Source organism: Acanthochromis polyacanthus, chromosome 11 (genome assembly GCF_021347895.1).
Source record: "Acanthochromis polyacanthus isolate Apoly-LR-REF ecotype Palm Island chromosome 11, KAUST_Apoly_ChrSc, whole genome shotgun sequence".
In the NCBI taxonomy this organism is placed as follows: Eukaryota; Metazoa; Chordata; class Actinopteri; family Pomacentridae; genus Acanthochromis; species Acanthochromis polyacanthus.
Genome location: NC_067123.1, coordinates 7,588,331 through 7,605,100, shown reverse-complemented (window position 1 = coordinate 7,605,100; position 16,770 = coordinate 7,588,331). Strand labels below are relative to the sequence as shown.

At 36.8% G+C, this 16,770-nt stretch overlaps 1 protein-coding gene across 2 annotated transcripts in view; it reads right to left on the bottom strand.

Annotated features, from left to right (window-relative positions):
- rnf19b (ring finger protein 19B) overlaps positions 1–16,770 on the bottom strand; it is a 127,268-nt gene that overhangs the window by 9,360 nt on the left and 101,138 nt on the right. For both annotated transcript variants that reach the window (XM_051955609.1, XM_022220652.2), the window contains exons 3-5: positions 11,411–11,610; positions 7,123–7,267; positions 5,407–5,569 (exon numbers count right to left, since the gene is read on the bottom strand). In XM_051955609.1, the coding sequence (XP_051811569.1) occupies positions 5,407–5,569; positions 7,123–7,267; positions 11,411–11,610 (508 nt within the window). The remainder of the gene's footprint in view (positions 1–5,406; positions 5,570–7,122; positions 7,268–11,410; positions 11,611–16,770) is intronic.

The window sequence follows — 16,770 nt, the reverse complement described above, 5'->3', positions numbered from 1 at the left end:
AAAATGTAAAGGAGGAAATCATTCATGTTTCAGGCTAAAGATTCATCAGTTACAGTTTCTAAAATGTGATTTTTGCAGGTTTCTTGGTGCTTTATGAGAATTCCACATCAAAAATGTTTAATAGTTGAAGCCTTACAAAGACGACTGCCGGTTTAAATTACTTACAAATAAAACTCCAATATAATGAAAAGAAAGCATCAAAACAACTTCATAACTAACCACATATCTTATTCTTAATGTATTAAATTCATTTTACAGTTGTTACATTACATGAATATAATTCACATACCCTTATCTCTGCAGTCAGCTTTTTATTGATTATAGAATGTCCTGTGTTTTGTATTTTGATATTTACTTTTTGTTGTGCAGAGCGTACAATGGCAATAAAAACTTTATGATTCAGAAATATTTTCAGATTAAAGATAAAATATTCCAAAATGAAGTCACAATATTACAAGAATACCCCAATTTTTAAAAAATAAGTTAATAATAATAATAATAATAATAATAATAATAATAGTGGAATAATAATAATAATAATAATAATTTAAAAAACAATACAATAATATAAAGTTTATAAAAGAAAAAAGTCTCAAATCCTCTGATTATAGCTTCTAAAATGTGAATATTTCCTAGTTTACTGTTATTATTATGATTATTATCACTGCCTTTGGCCTTTTCAAAGCCCAGCTCAAAACATATTTTTTCAGACTGGCTTTAAATACTCCGTAATGTGGTGACATTTTATCTTATTTGATTTGATTTGATTTGATTTTTTGACATGTATTCTATTGTTGTTTTCTTTTAATTTGGCTTTTTTCTAATTTTACTGTTTGATTTTAACTGGAAAGCACTTTGGTCAGCTGAGTGTGGTGTAAAGTGCTCTCAAAATAAAGTTTGATTGATTGATTGATTGATTGATTGATTGATTGATTGTTTTCTATCTTCTTTCCTCCTCTGTGACAGTGAAGACATTTTTCATCTCAGGTTTCAGGAGACCAACATTTTATACAGCAAACAACCAACTGAAAACTAGACCAACAATGGAAATACTCTTCAGCTGCAGCTCTAATGTCATCACCACCACGCTGGCACGTAAAACAGGAAACCGTTTGTTGAAAATTACACTGAACTGAGCAGAAAACCCCTTTGTTCTGCACCTGCCGTCTGTGTTTCCTCATGAGTCCAAATTTCCCCAAACATCTGCATTCTTTCTCGTTTCCTTTATTCATGTAACTGAGGAGTAATCTTGTTATATTTTAATCAAATTTAACTTAAATGAAACATCAGATTCATGTGTGAAAAAGCGACTGGATGTAATTTTTGTGTTGTTGCAGAAAGTAAACTTGTCAAAGCTTCACATCTGCACTTCATAACAAAACCTGTATTAACAATAAAGCAAAAAACTTCAGTTCATTTGAGTAAAGAATAGTGAGGCTTTCCTGCAGGGATTCACTCTGAATCATCGCCCATCTACACTTTGATTCATTTCTTTTAAACAGCCTTTAAAGCTTCTTTCTAAAGAACCAGTTCTGAGTCATGATTTGTCACAAAGCAGCAACAAAACACTCCCAGAGGACATTCACGATCGGTAAATCTCTGAGTAAAGGACCACAGCTGCTCAATAAACAACATGCTGTATCTCTAGTAGATATCCGGCTCTCCTCACTCCTCTAATCGAGTCGAACCGAGGAAGAAAACCGAGAAGAGAAGAGTCGAAGTAACAGCTGTTTCACAAAACGATGTCGTTTAAAAGCGACGTCAGCTGAATGTGATGCAGCTGCAACATCCGTCTTTAGTTTTATTACAGACTAATGCTGTGTTTTCTGGTTTCCTGTGCATCATCTGTCTTTAGTTTTATTACAGACTAATGCTGTGTTTTCTGGTTTCCTGTGCATCATCCTAAGAATCAAATCTTCGAAGTTGCTGCATTCAGACTAATTTCCAGGTCAAATGTAGAAACCAGAAGGCTGAAAAAAATCATGAGACGAGCCTCATCTGTTTACCAGCTGCTAAAAACCTCAAAAAAAGAGAAAATTCAAAAACAAAACTGTGACCATCTCTACATAAAAACAACTTCTTAAACAGATCATCCTCAAAAACTACTGTCAGAAATATGTAGTTTCACTTTTGTCCACAAGAGAGCGCTGCAGTATGTCAGTACTACAGCCAGGATGCTTTTATTTTACCTTTACAATTTTTTTTATAGCTTTTATTTAAATATTTCAGATGCTTTAACAGCTGTCAGGTCTTACTTTTGGATAATTTAACAGCTTGCAGATGTTCTAAGGACCAAAACTGGTTTAAGTCCCAAAAATTCATCTCTGTGCATCAGAGTTTCATATTTAGAAGCTTTATTTTTCATGAAAATAAGCATTTATTTGGCAAAAAATGTGACTTTCGGTAAATCTGATTGCAGAAAAGCAGGTTACATGTTTGTAATGTTGCATTAGTAAATAGATTTTAGTTTATTTTAACAGCAAAAATAATGAAACTGAGTCTGTTTCCACATGACAAAACTGGTTTAACTAATAAAACTCATCTCTGTGGGTCACAGTTTCAAGACTGTTGTCTTTCTGTTGAATGCTTTTGACTCTGACATGACAAAACTCTGATTTTATCACATTTATGGAGACAAAAGACGACTTTCAGTCAATCTGACCCGAACATGAACCGGACAAGAAACAAGGAAATGAAATTCTATATTTTCAGTCACATTTTCGGCTTTTAGCCCAGGAGAAATCTACTTGCAAAGTTTTATTTTAGCTTTAATGAAGATATTTAAGAAAATTTAGTCCTACATTTTGAAAATTTAAGATTTGGTAGATGTTTTACGAACCAAAACTGGTTCAAGTTCTAAAAAAAACTCATCTCTGCGTATCAGTTTCACATTTAGAGTTTTTCTTCCATGAAAATCATCCCTTCATGCATTAAAACAACTCAGATGTAATTCTACTCTGCAGCTTCCTCAGAATTCATCTTCCTTCCTACATAAAAGACTGTTTTGTTTCAGGTAGACGCTTTTGACTCTGACATGACAAAACTGATTTTATCACATTTATGGAGACACAAGACGACTTTCAGTGCATCTGATTGTAGAAAAACAGGTTACAGGTTTGTTTTGCTGCGTTAGTAAATAGATTTTAGTCTTTTTTTAACAGCAAAAATAATGAAACTGAAGCAGTTTCTTTATGAGAAAACAAATCTGTGACCCGAACATGAACTGGAGAAGATTCGCTGCTCTTAGTTCAGGAGAAATCTACTTGCAAAGTTTTATTTTAGCTTTAATGAAGGTATTTATGAACATTTAGTCTTACATTTAGAAAATTTAAGATTTGGTAGATGTCTTAAGGACCAAAACTGGTTTAACTTCTAAAAAAACTAATCTCTGTGTATCAGAGTTTCAGAGTTTTTTTCCATGAAAATCGTCCCTTCATGCATTAAAACAGCTCAGATGTAATTCTACTCTGCAGCTTCCTAATAATGTTCCATTTATTTTACTTTCAACATGCAATGCTGTAGATTTTAGTTCAATTTAATGGCCAAAAACAAAAAGCAAATTGAAGATGCACAACCCCAGACTGCAAAAGAAAAAAAGGTGTGACCTAAAAATGAGAGCAGAAGGAAACGATTTCACTATTTCAGGTCCCATTCACTGCTTTTAGTCCAGGAGAAACTCTTCTTCTGGCTTTTATGAAGACATTTGGTTTAATATTCAGACAGTTTGACATTCTGCAGATGTTCTAATGACCTGAATTTGGCGTCACATCTGAAGCTCTGTGTTTAAACGGAAACTATTTCAGCCCAACCTGAAAGCCCTTCCAGTCATTTCTAGAAAACCTGTGACGTTGAGTGAAATCGAGGGCAGCAGTCTCAAAGTGACTCTGTGATGTTTTAAGGCGGGTTGTGAAAGACGTCTGTAGATTGTTAGAGCGCGTCGTTGGTTTGTGAAGATAAAGAAATAAAGATTAAAAAGAGTTTCTCAGTGTGAAGATGAAAGTAAATGTTTGCTGGTATCAGTTGCACCTCCAGTGTTTGTAGTGTCAGATAAAAGTTCACGAAGACGTCACTAATATTTCAGAACGCTTCCTCTCAGAAAAACCTCCACGTCTCTCTGTAGACTCACATTACCGTTTGCTTTTCACTTCTTTTTTTCTTTTAAATGTAAAATATGAACAAAAAATGCAGCTCAGGGTCAGACGACTGAAACGTAAAAGCTAAATGGAGTTACAAAGAAAGAGGAAATTACATTTTTACGCTTCTGCTTTATGTAATATCAGGGAGACTTCCTTGAAACACAAAACCACACATTTGTCTAAAACAAGCTTCTATCAGTGATACTGCAGTTATTTCCTATATTAAAGTCCCTCTTTTTGATTAAACCCCTTAAAAGAAGTTTTTTTCCCATTAAAATAATCTCTTTATGCATTAGTAGTAACTTAGATGTAATAATGAGCACTCTTTAGGTTTGTTACATATGAGCATACGTGGAAGTCTAAATTTACATTTTTGAGACAGTCATACGTCATATAATGTATAAAAAACAGCAAAAGAACATGTGAACAAGGTCAAAAACTTGATTTGTACCAGAAAAGGTCTTTAGAAATTGACATAAAGTTCACAAATTAACATGTTATATGGATTATTTCTTAATTTCATACAAAAACTGATTCTAAAAATGAGAATATAAGACAGAACTAGGCTGTTTCCAGTTGTAATGCTCAGCTAACAGCTAAAAAAGACACAAGAGGACGATGGATTTTTTTTGTCTAATGCTTAAAATTGAAACAGCAGCTGTCAAACTGTGGACGTCCCTGTTTCAAAAACTGAGCTACATGTAAGAAAACACCATATGGCCATGCTAACAAGATTAAAAAAAAAGGATTTTCAATGAAAATTTTCTCTAATTATTTAAACATTTAGGCTGCAAACTGTGAAATGCCCTTTACCGACATTTTCAACAGCCTTGTTTTTTCTGAACAAAAGCACAAAACTAAAGTACATTCTGTCTACTGTCACAGAAAACTAAGAAAACCAGAAAATATTCACATTTGAGAAGCTGGACCTGATGAATATCTGCCTTTAATGCTCATAAAACACATCAAATGATTGTCGCTGATCAGTTTTCCATCATTACACTATTTCAGTTCTTGTTAAAATCTATTTATTTGAATGTAATTACCATTGAAAAGGACATAAAGTGTCTGTAAATGACATAAAAAAGTATCTAAACCTGTGAAAAAAGCAATAAAAAGACAAGAACTGAAGGCTGTAAGAAGGAAAACGTCTCCTCGCAAATCTAAATATGTCTGTTTTTGTTCTGTCTTCACATCTCTACATGATCATATAAAGACCTGCTGGTTCCTCACAGCGCCGCGGCTAAAACTAAAACTGCGGGTTTCTCACCTTGCGGCCGACGTAAACCGGGATTCCGATGACCATGGCGGGAACGGCGATGCCAGCGATCAGCGTGATGCCGACCGGAGCTCCGATCAGAGTTCCCAGCTGCCACAGGATCTTCTTCTTCCTGCTCCAAGGCTTCTTCCCCCAGAACGTACAGCCAGAAGGACTGATGGAGGGAAAACATAAAGAATGAAGAAGTTAATCCTCTGAACCCACCAGTTTTCTTCACAGAATCACCAAATTGACACCATTCATCAGAGCTAGAAACGTTAAAACAGAAAGAATTGTTTGATTTTTTGCTCTTCAGGTTTGTCGCATATGAACGCACCCAGAAGTCTTAGTTAATGTTCCTGTTTTCATATGTCTCATAATGTATAAAAAACACCGTATGTACATGTTAACAAGGTATAAAAACATCAATTTTCCCCAGAGGAGGTCTCTACCTAACGTTCACAGATTAACATGTTCTATGGATTATTTGTTTATGTCACACAAAAACTGATTCTAAAATGAGAATATTAGACAGAACTCGGCTGTTTCTAGTCTCTATTCTCTGCTAATCGCTAAAAAGACACAAAAGGACGATGGACTCATCTAACGCTAAAAACTGAATCAGAAGATGTCAAACTGTTGAGGTTCCTGTATGAGCAGTCCTTCAACTACTCATCTGTGACATGTTCTGTTGTTTTTCCAACAACATCTTTTTTATTTAATAGTCGATAATATACATGCGGAAAAAAACAAAACACCAACAAGCATTCAACTATCTAAATCCCCGTCCAAATCCATGTCCTTCACATCCTTTCCAAAGGATCCCCAAAGCTCCTCATAATGTTTTTGTTCATCCTTAATTCTATAAGTCACTTTCTGGATCATTCCAGAGCTGGAGGACATTTTACGTCCCACCCATCAAATTTCAAATAATCCATGTACAAAATATTAAAACATGCAGTTGTTGTGTAAATGTTCTTTTCCTGAGACCAAATAAGTCTGGGGTTCCACCTAAAATTTAATTTTTCTCTTGTCCCACCCCCTGATTACCAAACTGAATCTCAAATAAAACAGTTCAAATTAATTTAAGTCTCCTTTTAAAGTACTATTTTTTTCATTGTGTCTCTTGTAATCGTGGGAACTTTTTTTTTTAATCAACATAGTATTTTAAATAATAATTATTAAGCAGAATTTTTTTTTTTTTTTTTTTTTTTTTTTACAGAATCTTCTTCGAGCAAACATTTTACTTTGGGAATATTTTTAAATGAGACAAGTAATTTTTGAAAATTGGAGATTTGGTTAAGTGTTCTCACCAAGCGCGTTGAGTCAACCTCTACAAACTAGGTGTTTTCACACTGCTGTTGATGTTTCGCCATGCTGAATGCATCTTCAAACAAATTTATACGGTTTTAAAGCCACGCTGTATTGATTTATTTTTCTCTCAGTCACTCTAATTTGTTACCATACACTGTTTCGTACAAACGCATCCTGCAGTTCAGCCAAAAACTCCCTGATTTTTTGTCAGATGACTGTTGGTCACAGCTCAGTCAGTCGTGGCTCCACATTTGCACCACAGAGCTCAGAATTTTTTGTTTTTTACAGAATCTTCAGAGATCAAGCTCTTTTTTTTTTAATGAAATAAATACTTTTTATAAAATTTGAGACTTGGTCAGGTTTTCTCACCAAACACGTGCTGAGCTGACAGAAACAGAGCATTATGGGATGTACCTGAGGTAGTGCAGGTCGGAGATCTCCTTCATGCAGAGCCAACAGAACTCACAGCCGCAGACGGCGCAGGTCATGTGATTACAGCTGCCGTCGTTCATCTTGATGATGTAAGCGCCGCAGCGAGGGCAGGGCTTGATGTCATCAGCTGGAGACGGAGAGAAGACGAGGTCAGCACGTGATGTCACTGATGACATGAAAACAGCCCAAAAAACTCAACTTCTCTACAGTCTGAGAGAGATTTTTATGCTTTTGAGTGATTTTTGCGTAGCGACTGTTGGTAAACTGGAAACTACTGAAAAATTAATAAATAATTCCAAAGCCTCAACTCTGTATTTTGTGAACCACAGAATTTTTTTTCCATCTCAGTGACTCAGAGCACTATCACATTTTTGGAATATGCAACAGGCAAAATGAGACGCTAACAAAATCTGCATAATTTAAAAGGTCAAAATCTGAATAGAGCTGATTCTTACTGAGGCTGAGAGACAATTACATCACAGAACAAGACAAAATACAATCAGTCAGTACATTTATATATATATAGGATTTTATAAGTTTAACAGTTCAGCTTTGCACAAACACTACTTTTGAGTTAATTTATTTACTCCTTAAAGACAAGGTAAGTTAAATTCAGATATAAAAAGATAAGAGAAGTTAAAATAAGATAAAATAAGCTAAGATAAAATAAAATAAGCCTTTACTAATCCCACAGTGGGGTAATTTCCGTCGTAACAGCAGCAAAAATAGTGCAAACAATTAGAACATGTAGGAAAAAATACACAAAATACCCAAAGTAAATCAAGATGCACAGAAATACTTATTACAGGATAAAGCCCAACTTTCCTAATGTACCAGGTGTCTCATTTTAACAACATTCACCTTTATGTTTTTGGGTCTGTTTCAGTAGGGTTTGTGTCTACTGTCTTTACAAGAAAATTCCATATGAATCTCATAAATGGAAATTTCCTCAAAGCTTCAAGTTCACAAGTTGTGCCGGTTTATTTTTAGACATGAATGAAGATTTTAAGTGTTTGGGTTTCATATTTTATCAATTTTTTCCTATTAAAATAGTCTTTTTCTGCCTAAAAATAACATTGATGGGAGCTCTCTACAGCTCTGCTTAAACACTGTAAAACCACAGCATGAACATCATCGGTTCTTCAGATCTGTTATGTACGAAACCCTGGAAGTCTGAATTTAGTGTTTTTGATGATGGAAAAGCTGGACCATGACTACTTACTTGACTCATCACATATATCCCAGACAATTTCATGTGTTCCATGAAAACTCACACTTTTATCCATGTGCTAACATAACTGCACAAGGGTTTTCTAATCATCAATAAGCCTTTCAACACCATTAGCTAACACAATGTAGCATTAGAACACAGGAGTGATGGTTGCTGGAAATGTTCCTCTGTACCCGTACTAGACATTCCATTAAAAATTTCCAGCTACAATAGCCATTTACCACATTAACAATGTCTAGACTGGATTTCTGATTCATTTAATGTTATCTTCATTGAAAAAACTGCCTTTCTTTCAAAAATAAGGACATTTCTAAGGTACTCCAAACTTTTGAACGGTAGTATGCATGATAAAAAGGCCTAAAAAATGCTTAGAAGACCTTTAATTAATGAATATTTGAGATGCTGGTGGCTGGATTTCATCACTTCTACCTGTAATCTCTAATCAGCTGGCTTCATATTTAACCTACTGTGATTAATGATAACATTTCTTCATCTAACTGTGAGCAGGACGGTGAATAAGCATATTTTCCAGAATGCCCCTGACTTGGTTGAAACACACAACAGCCCCCTCAAATCCCAAAGCGTCCCATTGTTTTGAAACTCTGCAACTTCTAAACACCAGCAGTGACTCGGAAAGACATTCGAGGATTTTGGCACCAAAGCAATTTCTAAAAATACATCTTTAAATCCCAGTTGACTCAAAATAAGACAAAACTTCTTTTCTGTATCGTTCAAATGAGACTGAAAGATGCATTCTGTGTGTTTTTGTAGATTTGAGTACTTAAAATGTTTAAAATATATGAAAAAGAGAACTCTATAGTTGTCTTTAGTTGTCTTCCTCTTGGCAATGAGATCAAACTTCATTAGAGTAATGGATTAGACAACTGCATTACTTTAAAAGCATCTTAAGGGGAAGAAAGCCAAGAAGCCAATGAGTTCTGGTGCTGGATCTGCTCTTTAAAGGGCATTTTGGCATTTTAACTTGCAGCCACTGTGGCAGATGTGGCTGAAACCGTGTAGGAGTCGATGTTATTGTCTGTGTTCTGCTGACACGACTCACCAAACTCCCCCTTCTCGGTTTCACCCTCACTTTATTCCACTCCTCTCTTTATTTTCCATTCTTATCTCTCTGTTTTCCAACCGTGTCTTCTCCTCTCTGGTTCTGTCTGAATGTGGCTGACTGAGCAGCAGGTAAACAGACAGACAGAAACAGGGAGTGGCTGGACTTTTCTATGAGTCACTTCTGGATCGCTGTCTTTCCTCTTCAAGTCTTGGCATAGAGAAGAAGACTGGAAGTGGTGAATTAAGGAGGGCAGCTGGAGAGATTTACTTAATGGATTTTTAATCAAAGTAGGATTAAAGACATGCATGCAACAGGGATGTTTGCAGGGATGTTGTAAGGATTTGTCTGTTTGCATCTATTATCACTACAGCAAATATAATAAGGACTAAATATGATGTTTTGTTTTGTTGTGTTGACGTCTGTCTGTCCAGCAGCCTGCTAGCTTAGCATAAGGAATGCAAACTGCTAGCCTGGATCCATCTACACAACTTAACAAAATCCACCTAAAGTTCACGAACTATTATTATATTCCACACTTGCTAAGGCAAGCTAACAGTCAGTGAAAAGAAACAACTTTGAAAGAAAAATAGCAAATCGACCAAAACTCACACACAAATGTTTGTAAAAATTTGGATGTTTGCATCTATCATCACTACAACAAGCACACTAAATATGGCATTTTACTTTGTTGCGTACATGTCAGTTCATTAAATGTGAAGCTACAACCTAGAACGTTAGCTTAGCATAAGGAATGCAAACTGCTAGCCTGGATCTATTTACATGACGCAACAAAATCCACTTCAAGTTCACTAATTAACACAAAGTAAGGGATTATTTGCTTATTCCACACAAGTTTTCATGCTAAGATAAGCTAACAGTTAATGAAAAGACACAACTCTAGAAAGTGAAACAGCAAATGGGCCAAACTACTCAGAGGGATGTTTGTAAAAACGCGTCTGTTTGCATCTATCATTTCTACAAGTATAATTAGGTCTAAATGTGATGTTTTGTTTTGTTGTGTTGACACCTGTCTGTCTGTTCAACATGAAGATCCAACCAGCAGCCTGTTAGCTAAGGTAAGCTAACAGTTAACAAAATAAACAAAACTCTCGAAATCCATCTTAAATTCACTAATTAATATGATAAATGGAGTGATTTGTTTATTCTATACAAAATCCCAAGTGTAAAAATGACCATATTTGGCAGAGTTTTTATGCTAATAAGCTAATCTCTTTCAAAATGCACACAGAGATGTTTGTAAAGCTTTGTATGTATTTTATCTGTGATCAAGACAACCAGTATGCTGTCTGTCACCTCCCACATGTAAACTTCCTCCAAGATCAAAGCTGAAACTGAGTTTTTCAAGTTTCTAAATGTCAGAATTCAGCTGCAAGGGGTTTTCAGTGTCATGTGAAATTGATTGTTTACAACATTGCTTTGATGATCTTCAAAAAAAAAAAAAGTAGCATGTCTGCATTCACAAACAAGCGATGCTGTTGCTGTCTTAAGTAATTCTGTGGGTGAAATTACTTTTTTTCACTTTGTGCAACACTTCAGCGAGCAGTTTATTCGATGTGGATGCTCAGTCTAACTCGGGTTATTCTGAGAAATGTTTAGGTGACATTTGAAAATGCAGAACGGCAGGATGCAGGATGCTGCAGATGTGAAACTATCAAGTGCAGAAGGTGTGATATAAATAGTGTCTCATGCTCGACTGAATGCTCGGCCCAGCGGTGGGAACGTCGACTTTGACTCAGCGCTCTGACAGATTGAGCAGCCTGACATGTGATGAAGACTGACAGCGACACGGCGGCAGAGAGTTCTCAGAGGTGTGAAGAATATTTTCAAAGTGATTATGTCGGAGGAGGAGATTTTATCTGAATGTTTACGTCTGCGCACACATCTGTACGTCACTGTGTCAGACTGCGGTTAGTCCTGATCCGGGGAGGCCTCGGCGCTGGTTTTCTGGTACTTACCGGGTCCCTGCTCCTGGGTGTAGCTGGGCGAGTGGTTGCTGTGGGTGTGCAGGGATTGCGCCCTCTGTTGGCGGGCCGAGTCGCAGGTCTGGTTGGGATGCCAGGCCTGTTTACAGTGGTAGCAAAACTCTGCGCCGCAACCCTCCCTGCGACAAACCAGCCTGGGACAGCTGGCACAGCCTGAGGCGATGACGGCAAACCTGACAGGAGAAGACAGAGGAGACACAAATTAGTCAATTGAGAAAGTACAAACTGATATTTTACGACTTATGAGGCACCGATTGACAGATAATCCTGTTTAAATGCACCAATAGTGCTGCTTCTATGTCACTATCAAGCAAATTTCAAGCGACCTCTCAAACGTCACGAAAAAAAGGCACAACTTCGACTTGTTTCCACAACCTGAATAAATTAGGTATTGTCTGAAGGTGGCGCTATAGGCTTCATGGCTGTAATAAACAGAGTAGAAGAAGCCAGAAATGGAAACCAACTGCTAAAAATTACTCAAAAAGAATCATTTACAAGAGAAAAAACGGAGAGACGTCTTCAGGAATTGTTTTCGGTCCCAACTGTTATTGGATGTTTCACACAACAAAATAAGAAAAGCACTCAGAGAGCGCGGTACTCCACCAAGGCTGCTCAGTCGTTGTATCATTTCCGATGGCTGAAATCTTTAAAAATTCACGTCAGAAATCACGGCATTATAGAATGTGGCCATTTAACATAGATGTACCCAGAAACAAAATGACCTTTCGCTGAGCATAGGCGTGTGTTATTCATGTGTACATTATGTATGGATACCGAATCACGTCACCTAAATATGTAGACGTAAATTGACGAGACTCGGAAACACCTCCACAAATTAATCAGTTGTTCCTTGTATTATTTCTTACCAATAACTCCTGATAAGTCCATAATGGTGGATTTGTAGTAGGATCACAATCATGTGTTCATCAGCAGGCAGCTGGTTGTCATGGTTACAGTGACGCCATAAAGTTATTTCACAGTGATGCAAACATCTTTAACAAATCTATGGATCCAGACTATAAGCTGCATCACTATCAAAATCCAATCACTTGACCCTTGTGTCATTTCTGACCTTCCCTGAAAATTTCATCCAAATTCATTCATCTGTTTTTGAGTAATGTTGCTAACAGACAAATGTACGCTGATCGTCACATAACTAAAAAGTAACAAAAAGCTGATCAGCTATGTCAGAACATTTTCAAAAAATGTGGACAAAGTCAAAAACACCTCCTCAAACGAGTGTAGAAACATGTTTTGCGAAATTGAGAGTTTTTCTACATATAGAGGAATCTGTCCAAAATCAATATTATTAACATTATTTTCTCTTTGTCAAAGAATCTGTGCAATCCTAACATCCTGTATTTAGAATAACCCTGAGCAATGTTGTTGTTTTCCACATCTGAATGAATCTGTGCAACCTTGACAGATCTGCATATAGAAGAATCTGCACAATACCAACAGCACTCATGTACAGTTCTTGTCTTTGTCTGAATCACATCAGTTTGCCGGAAAATAAGAGATGTAGTGAGGTTTATAGTCAGTTGTGAGACAAGAGTCAGAGATACAAGCAGGGACAAGAAAATGTGCATTTATTTTTACTATGGTGAGATTTCATTATACTCTTCTGCCCCCAGAAATCAAACATTTTAATCTCCTAATGAGACGAATTTGACTTTTTCCAGCCTGTACAACAGTATCTCATAAAGTACGTACCAACAAGCCTCAACATGAAAACCATCTGTCGAATATTACACCGTTCGACTCACTGAGGCTTGAACTCCACAGACATCAGTGTTTTTAGTCACCAAATCTCCAGCAGCAGATCCTTTAAATCCTAGAAGTTGTGAGGTGGAGTCTCCAGTGTTTTTCCAGAACATTCTAAAGATTCTCAATCAGATTCTAATTTGGGGAATTTCGAGGCCGCTGTCACACACTAACTTTTGTTAATGTTCTGATCCAGTCATTCACAAACGCATCCTGGTTCCTTTTAAAGTCTCTCAGATTCTTTCATCCCACTAACGTCAAGAACTGAGTGACCTCTTGCTGCCAAATATATCCCACCTATTGACAGGTGCCACTGAGAGCAGATAATTCATGTTATCGTCGGTGGTTTCAGGTTGTGGCTGACCGGTGTTCTTTGTATCTTCTATCTGCAACCACATGCTGCCGACACTGGATGAAATATTCAAACCGAAGCCACCGCATTTAGCAACATGTGACATAACCAAGCTGTATCTTTAGAAATGCTGCAAACTGTTGAGTCAGTCTCTAATATGGCCACTAATGGGTACATTACGTAGCCTAAAAGCTCTCAGTGGACTGACAGCAGAGACTAGATTTGATCAATGGAGTAATCACTTACTAACAACACTGAGAGCAGAGGAAAGAGACGGGATGAGGTCAATCAATGTGGATTTCACAAAGTACAACAGTGAGAAAGGAGCACAGTGAACGTACAGCTGTACTCCACTAATGACACAAAGGTGTTTGGTAATGAAAAACAGGCTGAAATACGTGTTTATTTTAGCTTTCACCTGGACTGTGTTTGGGTTGGGAGAACGGAATCAAGGTTACGCCACAACAGACGACTGGTTTTACTCAAGAGAGCCCAACTAATCAAACCTGACGCACCAGAAACTCTTTGAAAAGGGGAGCCTTTTTCAAAAAAAAACTTAACAGATGATTAGATGTGTCTGTGACAGTCTATCAAGGGCTGATGCTGCATTTGATGCACCCTGAAAGTGGGAAGCCGGATCTCGAATTTACATCATTTTCATCCTCGTGGGAAATAAACCATAGCTGTCTCCAGGTTCATTTTGTTGATTAAAGCGACACAAGAGCAAAAATGGCACAAAAGGAACCTTTTTTTAAAGTGTTTTAGACATTTAGAAACGGTAAATTTTATTGTGTAAAGTGCCAGTTCGGGGAATGACGTAAAAAAAATTCAGACGTTGAGGTTGAGAAACCTTACCCAAGTTACCGAATACGAAATCTGATGTCTGGTGGCATTTTTTCCTTTATCTAGTCAGATATAAGACAGCGTGAGTTCCCAGTAGCTATTGAATGCAGCATAACTGACAACTAAAACATGTCCCCAGCTGCCATAGTTCCTCACTGATTCAACCAACTCTGGGTAATCCACAAGCACACAGCTAAAATCCTGGAAAGACGGACTACCATCGAGATCCTAGCTGTCTCGTAAGCTATGAGAGGCCATATTTGTAGCTGAAACTGGAGTAACGCTTAGCCACGTTTATTCCAAGTGAAGATATAGAATATTTGCCATTCACGTAGCCCAGCTGAAATCTAAATGTCGCTTGTAATTAAACAAATTAAAAAAACATTAACCTTTAAGGTTGAAGAAAAAGAAGAAGGTCATACATGTCAGAAAATGTCTATGAAAGGGTTGTTCCACCAGTTGGAGTCTCTAAATGTTTAACGAGGGTTTGTATAGCTGGCAAAGGGGCACCATGACAAAGACTTGTCAGATGATTAGATGTGTCTGTCACAGTCTATTGAGGGCTGATGCTGCATTCGATGCACCTTGAAAGTGGGAAGTTGGTTCTCGAATTTATGTCATTTTCAACCTTTGTATGCTTGTTGCACATAGAAAACACAGCTGCCTCCAGGTTCGTGTTGTTGATTAACTAAAGCCACACAAGTGCAAAAATGGCACAAAAGGAACATTGTCTAATATTTTAGACATTTAGAAATGGTATCGTTTATTGTGTAAAGTGCCAGTTTGGCAAATGATGTAAAAAAAAAAAAAAAAAGTGGAAATGAGGTTGAAATGTGTTACTCAAGTGATTGAACACAAAGTCCAATGTCTGATGGCATTTTTTTCTTTGTTTAGCCAGATATAAGACATTGTGAGTTCCTCCCCACAGCTGTAAAAGTTCCTCATCAGTTTAGCTAACTCTGGGTAAATCAGTTAAAAGCCTAGAAAGACGTACTACCGTTGAAATTCTAGCTGCCTCATAAGCTAACAGTCAATCACGAGAGGCCATAGTTGTAAGTAATCGCTAGTAAATTAGCTAAATAAAAATACACTAACTGTTAAGGTAGAAGAAAAACAAGAAGGTCATGCATGTCAGAAAACGTAGATTAGCTGTAGGACCTGGTTGTTCCACCAATTTGTTTCGCTGGTAAAGGGGCACCATTACAAAGACGTTCATTGCGGGAAATGACTTCCGGCCAACACTCACATTTTCTAAGAAGTCTTACTCTAAAACAGCATTTCCAACAACAGTGTGGTGCAATCAAGCAATTTATGACGGGAGAATTTTGTGACCGTAACTGGAGAAATATTATACATTGTTAATGATTAATCGACTATTGATTTTGACTGTTGTATAATAAAAAAATTTAATTTTGCATTCCCAACACAGCTACACAGAGTTATCACTGTTTCATTCATTGAGGCAAAATGTCAACTCATGTATTAATGCAACAAAATTACCTTAAAAGTTGCTAGAAGGAAGTATTAACTAGCGAACATGAAAAGGCACCAAAAAAATCCTCATATTTTAAAATAATTATACAATAAAAAAAACCTTCACACTCATTTGAAGCCTCTTATTTCTGCCTATACAAGGTGTCCTCGGTTTACGACCTACGGTGCTTCGTCGGAATTGGACATTTTGAACTAGTTGGTGAGTCCAGCAGACAAATACATCTTCATGTAATATAAGAGAAAGACACCTTTGTTTTCATTCACTGGTTGTACGCCACATTGTACGGTGTTATATACAGGGGATGCGTAGGAAAAAGTGAGTTCCGACTTACAGCAAAAACGGAATTCCGATCTAAGTCGAGGACCGCCTGTATATCTCATTATTTGCTATTAATACTAGAAAATGGCAAGAAAAATCCTTCAGTGTTGGAGTCTAAAGTCAGATTACAACACTTTTATTTACAGAATAAACTAACTAGGCTGTCCCTCTGCCATAAAAGAGTCATAACAACCAGACAATACTGATTTAGTTCTTGAGATGTTAGTGCTAAACTGCTGCTTTTGTAAACAAATGACTTGCAACATGACAAAGACTCAAAGATATGATCCAGTACTAAAACAAATAGTACCAAACTCCTGGAAAACAGCAAATGCATTCCATTCTATTGCACCACAACCAAAGGACATAACAAATCTGTCATCTCTTTGTATTTAACTAGATTTTAGTAGGAATTTGATACGTTTTTTTTCCAGATTTCCACCTAACAAACAAATGCAAAGTGAAAGCAGAAATGGACAAAAAACCAACTGCATACTTTTATTTTCACAAACTTCACGAAGAACACCAACTTTCGCTATAAATACACCAAACATCCTGACG